General features: G+C 42.6%; 1 protein-coding gene across 1 annotated transcript in view; it reads right to left on the bottom strand.

Moving 5' to 3' along the window:
• Positions 1-8,924, bottom strand: part of LPIN1 (lipin 1) — a gene marked incomplete at its 3' end in the record, with an annotated part of 37,392 nt that extends 28,468 nt beyond the window's left edge. Inside the window, exons 1-5 of the mRNA XM_008585754.1 lie at positions 8,645-8,924; positions 7,303-7,398; positions 4,912-5,219; positions 3,332-3,457; positions 1,045-1,152 (exon numbers count right to left, since the gene is read on the bottom strand). Coding sequence (XP_008583976.1) covers positions 1,045-1,152; positions 3,332-3,457; positions 4,912-5,219; positions 7,303-7,398; positions 8,645-8,836 — 830 coding nt within the window. The remainder of the gene's footprint in view (positions 1-1,044; positions 1,153-3,331; positions 3,458-4,911; positions 5,220-7,302; positions 7,399-8,644) is intronic.
• Positions 8,925-10,010: the final 1,086 nt, after the last annotated feature.

The raw sequence follows: 10,010 nt of genomic DNA, 5'->3' as shown, positions 1-10,010 counted from the left end.
GAGGGAACTCAGAGCGACTGAAGATGAACTGGGGAAAAGACGTCCCAGCACTGAGTGTAATTTATCAGAAAGATGACTCCAAAATGCCTCATAATCAAATATTAGACTTCTAAGATAAGGGTTGTTCAAAAAAATAAGCTTACAAGGTCACTGGTTTTCATACACAGAGTATTTATTAGCCTTATAATATTTTTCAGTATTTTTGCCAGTCTCAATTAGGCAAATTAGTTATAACTGTTTATAATTTGCTTAGCTCATTTTAAAATGGCCTTTCTTCTGCACATATGACCTCTGAATGAAGTACATTCTGAGGTTTGGCTCTTCAATCAAAAAGAAGAAAAGTTTTCTACGAAGAAACTAAGCATAGCTTCATTTGCTAAAGTTTATAAAGTAAACCATGTAAGTCCACAAAGTAGGGAGGTCAAAGTGTGGACAAAATTGAGGGAATAAAGCAGAAATCTAAGACAACCGCATCAAACAAAAATACAAATCTTGATCTAAACTTAGCTAAGATCCATCCAATGCTATTCTCCAAAATTCTGTTCTAGATATGCTGTGGAAAATGTCTGAACCCATTATTCAGACAGCCTAATAAGCCATTTAAGTATTTATAATAACCTGACTTATCTAAAGTGCATCCTATAAATATCTTGTAAACTTATTTGTCAAACAACCCTAGACACAAAAGATCATACTCCCAATCTATATTTCATTATTCTATTTTTTCAAAGCACTCCACAGAATTAGGCAGAATTATATACTTAACTTTAATTTCCACAGAGTCAAATTTAGGACTTTACAAAAATCTAATAATCCAGAAATGCTTAAAATAAAAGGAAAACAATAACCTACAGGTATTTTCCTCATAAGTAATTTGGTTAGTTAGTAAAATCGATTTGTAAGAGTTAGATCAAAATTTTCACTTCATATAATCTGTAGTATTTTCTTGATAAGTAATTTGATTAGTGGTAAAATCGATTTGTAAGAGTTAGATCAAAATTTTCATTATGGAAAATCTCCCAGTGGGGAAAGTAACTCCTCTACCTTTCCGAGGCATGGAAGTGGGCAGACTGTGGCGGGCAAGAACTAGAAAGACCTCCCCTGGCGGCAGCTGCAAGATGAGGGGGGTTCCTTTTGCAATCTACCAGGCTACTGGATGCCAGCACGTGACACACATTGAAAGAAAAAAAAAAAAATCACAGGTCAATTAAATTAAACTTCACAGAAATCATTGACTGCTCTCAACAATAACATCTGTCGGAAAATGAAGATACTTAGGCTTCTGATAACAGCAGAGGACCACATGCTGAAATCACTAAGAAGCCAACATGAATTTTCTGAACCACAAAAACAGGAAACTGACAAAAGACCCATCTCACTTTCTATTTCATCCATGTGCCCATAAGATTGTTTTTCTCTGATCACAGTTTAGTGCTTAATCATACTCCATAATCCAGAGATCTGATCATTTGTGCTGTTAACTGGAATGAAAGAAAATACACCATTCCCAGTATGGAAATGTATCTATTTATTCTAATTCAAAATTCCATTTGATAGTGGTTAGATCTACATAATCTGACACCATCCTTGTTCTGAATTCATAAAGCAAAGCATGAAAGACAGAGAAACATACTCAGGGTTGTGTTTAAAACATTTCTCTTAAATTCTTAAAATTAATGTATAGCATTTGAACAGGTTTTTCAACCTATTAGTGGTTTCTGAACATTCCACATTATTTCCTTCCTAAATTACTGTGTTTTTCCCTCTTAGCGTTTATCTCCACAAACCTAGGGAAAGAAAGTATGAGGTTCTAGAAAGGTTTTATATCTGTACTATACAACATAAGCCAATAGCTACATGAAGCTATTCAGCACTCTGAGGCCAGTCCAAATAGAGATGTTCTGTATATGTAAAATACACAACGATTTTAAAGACTTAACATGAAAAAACGAATATGAAATATCTCATTAATATTTTTTTTAAATTGGTTACTTGTCGAAATGATAATATTTTGGATATAATGGGCCAAGTTTCTTTCTACTTTTTAAATATGGCTACTAGAAAATTTTATTACATGTGTAGCTAATCACAATGTTTCCATTGGACAGGGCTGGTCTGAGGCAGATGGATCTCAAGGAGGGGACCTCATCACAGGCCCCCAGCCTCACTCTGGATGACTAGCATCCACTGTGAGTCTTGGCTGGAAACCAGGTATGGGACACGGCTATTTTTTTTCCAACCTCGACTTCAGCACACACTGCTGCCTGTGCTGTCTCATTCATGAGATCACCCCAATCAAACTGGAAAAAGGAGTGGTGTCTGAATGAGACTGGTTTTTGGTATGACCCACTGTCGCACACCAGAGCATCTAGGGGCTCACACACTTCCACTGTAACCAGAAGTAAATCTAAGGCATTAGGTACAAAAACAACCAAAGGATGTCGCCATCGTTTAGGTCAGTGTTTCTCAACATTTTTTTCATTATCTCCACCCCACACCCCAAGCATTTTGAGATGTTAACAGTTCTCTCAACTACCATGAAATTTTAATGCCATGGATATAGTGTGTATGTAGTTATGTGCTGTGGTTCTTTAGAGGCCACAAATCTTTATAATGTCTAAGACTTTTTGCCACCCCAAAATCAATTTTCATCCCAATTGAGGTGATATTGCTGCTGTTGAGAACTCACAATTCAGATCTGCCCCCTCCCCAGTCCTTTGGAAAACCATTCAGAAGGGCTCCCATATTCTTGCAGGTTTCATTGATTTAAACATGCCTGGAGTTTTCAGGATAGCAATCTGCACACTGAGCAGCTCTAGTTCTCTAAGTTTTTACTGGAACTCCAGGGCAACCTGTGAGTTCATTTCAGGGAAATAAATATTCTTGAAATCAGCAGAATGGATTAAGCATGGGGGAAAGGAGTCATTCTAACAGCCTTCAATGACCTCAGCAGCCCCTGAAGTAATGTCTGTGTCTTTGAATTTGACTTTAAGGCTAAGTATCAAGAAAGCCTCTGGCACCCTGTTTTCTCCTGTTAACAATCAGCATTATGTAACTTAACAAGTGTTTTTCCTTTCAACATCAACTCCAGGGAGCTAAGAACCATATTTGCAGATGGATTATGATATCAGATAGAAGTTTATGATCCGCACATTTTGTTTTTAATATGAATCTCTACCTCCTACTCTATAGTTCATTTTTTTCTTCTAGTCCTAATTATTTTTGTTTTTTATTTGTTTCACTATTTTCTTAGATCTACTTCTTATAATTGACTTCAAATCCACTAGATCAGGACAGGTGAACACACTTAGACACACACACAGCAGCTTACCTTGGATTAGGTGACCACTCTCTATCTGAATTAGGGTATGATGCCGACTGAGGATAACTTGAGACTGAGGAAAGGTTTTCCATAGGCACGTCATCTTGGAATGGAGGTATGTCATCAGGAAGAGTTCTGGAGAAAAACAGATTACAGTCAAAGAATCATTAGACAGGTTCATAATAAGGTCAAGTTCCAATTTTTTCTTTGATTATCTCTAAATGCTTTGTAGATTAACATGATCTCTTTTAAACACCCAGGCATATAACAGTCAGTGCAGAGAGAAAAAGTGAGATATAGGCACATATAAATGTGTTTGTGTGTTTACGCTTTGGCTGAATCATAAATTATAATTATTTGGTTTAACCACTTGGACGTATACGTGCACAGGATGATCACACCGCTCCTAATTCCCGTTGTGGAATCTTATCATCACCATGTACATTTCACCTTGCAGAAGCCTGAAAGGCAGATCACCCCAAAACTGGCCCCAGCACGTTATAAAGCACTTGCCACATACAGGTGGAGCTGTCAAATAACTGAACGGCCATACACAGGTTGTGTTTTGTCTAGCAAAAGAAATAAGCGACATCAATTAAATGTGTCTTATGATTACAAAATTACTGCAAAACTACCTAATTGCAGGTAGAAGCACACTCTTTACAAAATATAATTCAATATTCACTTATGTGAAGGCCATCTGTCTGCATTTTTGATGTTACCTGAAATACCTATTGCTAAATTCTGGAATTAAAAGCCATGCGGGACGGACGATTATAATAAACCCAACTACCCAGTTTCTGAGCCTAGAGCAGATCAGAGGCTATATTAGGAAAGGCGACATTGCCAATTTATCTTTATTTTTAGACAGAAAAAAAATGTATTCTATTCTGAATAGAGAAGCAGGGGGATATTTCTGATGTTCCCTATCCCTTCTTTATGTAAACAAGATACAAAAACAATTATCAAAAATTACACCAGATTACATAAAAATCTTAAACATCAAATATCCTTTAAAAATGAGTTTCATCTTTTAAAACAGGCATTTTTCACCAAAACAGTAACACATACAAACAGAATTTTACTATACTGGTAGAAGCAAAGAAAAATAGAATAAAAATGTCTGTTAAACTTTGGGTCTAATTCTAATTTAAAAGGAAAAAGTTTGCTTCTAGAGAAAACTAAGCATGTTCTACATTCATTTTTAACCCTAAGCCTATCACCTCTCAGCCCCTATCTATAAATCAGCCCAATTGCTGTGTACACAGTTGGTGCTCAAATAAGAATAAATAGGTTCTCAAGAAAATGTGTTTTTTTATGAACTACTGACTTGCTCAGTTCCTGTTTCTCTATTTGATTCCCAACTGCTGAAGCTATCAGCAAGGAGGTTTGGTGTTTCCAACCCTCTCTTAGTTCTAAGCTATGTCAAATCTTTATACCACTCTAAGACTGGGTCCACATGATTCTAAACTTCAATCACAAGTGCATAACAGAAGAATAAGAAATTCTGAAAAGAAAGAGTTTATAAAAATCATTAAAAACTGAATGCATCCAGTCCTAACACAGGCCCTTCCTGCCCTCAGCACTACCTGCTGCTGTCCAGAGGCTCCATGTCCTCGTCCGAGCTCATCTCTATGGGAAACATGTCCTCGTCTTCAGACGTGTTGATGTTGTCGTCTTTTTTCAGGCTATCCAGTTGGGACTTTCTCCTCCTTTTCCTTCTCTTCTTTCCTAAAGAGCCACTTGAAGGGGCCTCACTGGGAGGTATAACTTGGGCTGGCATGTTGGTGTCCAGGCTTCTTATTCTATCTAGAGAGTTCCTTTTCAGTTGACATTCCATTCTTGTGGCTCCTTCTGACAGGATGGGGGAGGTGGCCAGGTACATGGGGATCACTTCCTACAGACAAGAACAAATTTTCAAAAAAGAGTCTCTCCTTCGTTTGGGTTTAAAGAGCAGGCACATGCCAAAGGCCATCCAGTGATAATTTAAGAGCCCGAGCGCTCCTCAGGGAGGTCCACTGCAGGGCAGCTTGACAGAACATCACAGCACAGTGATCCAGAGACCTGGCTGCCCAATGTGATAGAAGATCAGAAAGTCAACCATTCATTAAGTGCCATTTTGTACTCAAACCTGCATTTATATAATTATAACAAAGTGAGGTAATTATCAGTGATTTCAACTCTGTCTAGAATATCCAGAGCAAAGAAGAAAATAGGCTTTGAGTCATCACATTGTGCTGGGAACTGGGCTCAATCTTGCATTTCAGTGAGGGAGTAGGTGTGCGAGGGGGATCGTTAGGGGGGTGGTGTGTGTGTGTATGAGATAGAATGTGTATGTGTGTATTTTTTAACATGCATTGAATTAGATGATAAGAGTAATCTAAAAAACAAAAACAAAAAAGCAGCTGATAGCCCTGCCTACCGCAGGGCATATCCAGGCTTATGACTATCAAGGAATTAGATACTGACCCTCTTCTTAAGAACGAAAGGAAAAAACACACAACCTGTCAATTTAAAAGTTGTTTGACAATCAATTCAGCAGCTTTCAAAAAATCTATAGCAATCCTTGTATTAATGAATAATTCATTTATTATGAGAAACTTGGTAACAAGAAAATATAATGTGTGTGTGTGTGTGTGTGTGTGTGTGTGTGTATAAGAGAGGAGATCAAGAGAAATACACCACTGATAGTTCAAATACATTTAGAGAGCATCAGCTATGATAAAAATATAAAGTCCACATCTGAGGGACGTAGCCTTAGGCTAGAAGGGAGTGAGAGGCCGGCTCACCAAGCTGCTCAGCTGGACCAGTGAAGCAGGGGCACAGACATGGGGTCAAGGGCAGAGGAGGTTCTCGGCCATCTGCAGAACTGGAAATGAAAGGGCTAGGAAAGTACATTGAGACAGAAGCAGAGGGAGTGGCATCATGTGGCAAGCTGGTGACAAGGACACAGTCTCCCCAACTTCCAGCAGCCTCCCAGGAAAATAAGAGGCATCTGTGTGGGACTCGAGCCGCTGCCCCAGGCACCCCATCAGGCCAGCCAAGCAGGCCCCCTGGGCGGCATCCCAGCCCAAAATGCTTCAACAGCTCTCAAAATTTGTCTAAACCGGTGCAAACAGAAGTCAAAAACACAATTGTCCATTTGAGGTAGAGTTTCTGTCAAAGCACCATTAGGAACCAATGAATAATTCTCAGCCTTCCCACTTCATAAGGACAAAGAGCAGATGGGCAGGGATCCTGACGGCCACGGACTAACTACAGGCAGTGAAGGTACAGAATGGAACGCTGGGATCCTCCTCCCACACCTGGCCAGGCCAAGTGGAGGCAGTGCCTGTGACTGCTCTGTCCTGCACTTGCAACCGTGGACATTCATTCTAGAGCATGGAGCTACACAGAGCTAATCATGCTGTCTTCCCACACAGGAACTAATTCAAGTGCATTTCACTGAAGAATTGCTACATCAGATCCCTTCAAAGTGGCTTGTTCAGTGAATGGAGGAATAAAAACCATGGTTTGTCTTGGAAGAGAACACAGTGGTAAATCTTCATGACCTTTGATTAGGCAAAAGATTGATTCTTAGCTATGACACCAAAAGCATCAGCAACAAAAGAAAAAATGGAATAAATTAAAAGTTAAAGCAATGAAAAATAAAAGTGATTTGGTTACTCGCTAAATGAAAATCAGAACATTCGGCCACTTGAGATTTGGCACGCCAGCATAACCTGCATGCTCTGCACACAACAGTTCGGGCCAGTATGTGACATCGAGCAAACGGAAGCAGGACAGGGCTGCTGGGCCTGTGTGGACCCAGCACACATGCCCCGTGTGGCTCACCGGGACAGGTGAACAGCTGCTCTTCTCTGCTGCTGTCATCCACACAGCCGGGCACCAGGATTACTTCTCCACACAAACTTCTGCCTCATCTCCAGATAAGCATCGCTCAAAACTAGGAGGTAACCTTGACCACCAGCCTTCCTTACCTGATCATTATCAGCTTCTTGAACAAAAAATGCTTCTCCGTTATCTCCCAGTTTCATGTGCAAATCCACAGATTCCCCATTGATTGCGATGTCAACCTGAAGGAAAGACATGGTTGAGAAAACGAGCTCCCTTCACCACAACAGGAAACCTCACAGGGTGGCCTGGCCATGCCTCTACAGACACACTTGCCTTTACTAGCTCACAACTCAAAATCTCGGTCAGTCAGTCCAATCCAGCACAAGTGCTACCTGAGCACTGGACGGTTCTGGGCTCAGAAGAGCAGGCCCCCAACCATGAAGGATGGAGGTCAGAACAGGATGGAACCCAAGACCACCAGCTCCTCCCCACCAGCTGAGGGGCTGAGGCCAAACAAGGGGAGGTGACTGGCCCAGGGTCAGCCAGCTGGTTAGTGGCAGAGTTCACTCAACAACCAAAGTCCCCCAGCCCCAGTCTTCAAAATTACACCCTGGAACTGTTGTCTGCTGTTGGCTGCAATCCTTGAAACACTCTCAACAAAGAGCTTCCTCCTGAACTTCACTCAAAAAACCAGTCACAACACATCATTCCAAATTCCACATTCAGTAGGGGCAAGAAATGTATAATCTATTTTTAAGGATTTTTTTCTTTCAATTTGTGTGGCAGACAGTTTTTTCCAAAAACGGCCACATCAACACTTCTGGTCCTACATGCTCTTCCAGAGCCTTAACACTCCCCATTCAGAGATGAAGCCTAGTTCCCCACCCCTTGAGCCCAGGTGGCTTGTGATTATCCCAACTAGCAGAGTACAACAGAAGTGACACCGCGTGGCTTACATGGCAGGTCACAGAAAGAACACAGCATCCCCTGGCTCTTGAGTGTCCCTTTCTCTTGAGATGCCCTCCCTCATAGCCAGCTGCATGTTGTGAGGTGCCCAGACCACATGAAGAGGTGTAGATGTGTAGGGATGGCCCACAGCCTCAGCAAAGAGCCAGAATCAACCATTAGCCATGGGGGGAGCGGGTCATCAGATGATGCCAGCCCCCCACCTTTGAGTCTTCCAGCTGTGGCCCAGACAGTGGAGAGCAGAGACAGACCACCTCTGCCTTGCTCCATCTGAATGCCCGACCCACCGAACCCAGCAGCATGACAAAAAGCTGGTGCATGCCTGGCATTTCAGTCATCTACTCAGCCATAGTGACCAGAACGATTTGCATTAGTAATTGTCCATTCAGTGAACAGCCATTTCCAATAGAGAGCTAAAATCCTGGGTCTCGAGCTCAAGACAGGTGACACTCCTGAAACACTATGATTTTCTCTAAGGAGAGAGCCAGCGCTCCACGTCACAGGGTCCCACACTCTTACCACTTTCTCTCGGGAGCGCAGGACCCCCATCTTCCCAAAGCGCACGTGGAAAGGGGAGCACTGGAGATTCCCGTTGGGCTGGCGAACAACTATGATGTCTATGCATCCTGACAGGGTGGCGGGGTTCAGCCCCTTGTAGAGCTCCTTGACGGTCACAAAGACCTGGCCGGCTAACTGCCCCACGTAATTCATGGTCTGTGCCTACAGAAAAACAAACACAATACATGCACAATTAATTCAAGGAGGCCATTCAGAGCCAATCAAAAGGAACTCTGCCCCATTTCCAAATCGTAGATTACACGGTCGACTCTCACAGAGAGATCATTCTGTTCCACTGGAATGTGCCTCACAACACCCACCCCCATGGCCCATCTCCCCCCACCCCACCCAGCAAGCCCACCAGTCTCCACCCTCGAGTAGTCCAGCACAGATGGCCTTGACCCCATGAAGCCTATTCTCTTATCACCAGGCTCTGTCTTCTTTGAAGTCCCATGAAACTTGTTTATATTGTCCTCATGGTTATTGCCAGCTGTGCCTTGTTCTGCCACGATGTACAGGCTTTGCCCACCAAATCTTAAGACTCTTAAGAGACTGTATTTCAAACAGCTTAGTATCCCCTACTGTGCCAAATACAGTAGGTGCTTAATAATACTAGTTGAGGGGGGAAAATGACTATTTTTACTTGAGGGGAAACGAATGATTTTTATTTATAACAATTCCACCAGCTCCCTGCCTGCCTGTCTGGCTGCTCTACCCACTCCAGGGGTACGTGCCCTGTGGTGCTCGCCTGCCCAGCTGCTCGAGTGCCATCCACTCTGCAAACATTCAGGGCATCTACTCTATAGGTCCTGGCACTGGGACAGATAAAAAAGACACAGTCCCTGGCCCCTGAAAGGTCTCCTAAACTCGTGAAGGAGAGAAAAGTAATACACAGCTAAAATATATGTCAGTATTGCTGTGTTTGTTTTGTTTTGTTTTAAGTAAATGTTACGGGAGTTATGACCAAGAGAAGAGAAGAGCACATCAGAGGAGCTGGACTCGAGGTGGGCTTGGAGCAGGACCAGAGCGCTGGCGGGCAAGATGGAGGCGGGCAGGGCGCTGCAGTAGAGAGAGGGGTGAGCACAGGCACGGACACTTGAAAACACCAGGCACCGAAGAGCGAGCTGTGCCCAGAACTGAGAACATGCAGGAGGGAAGGATGGAGGGCTGGAAACCACGCAAGGAGTCAGGGCGCTGCAGTAGAGAGAGGGGTGAGCACAGGCACGGACACTTGAAAACACCAGGCACCAAAGAGCGAGCTGTGCCCAGAACTGAGAACATGCAGGAGGGAAGGATGGAGGGCTGGAAACCACGCAAGGAGATTCAG

The sequence above is a fragment of the Galeopterus variegatus genome, unplaced genomic scaffold, assembly GCF_000696425.1.
Source record: "Galeopterus variegatus unplaced genomic scaffold, G_variegatus-3.0.2 Scaffold3698, whole genome shotgun sequence".
Taxonomy (NCBI): Eukaryota; Metazoa; Chordata; class Mammalia; order Dermoptera; family Cynocephalidae; genus Galeopterus; species Galeopterus variegatus.
The sequence above is the reverse complement of the archived record's forward strand: the minus strand, read 5'-3'. Positions and strand labels throughout refer to the sequence as shown.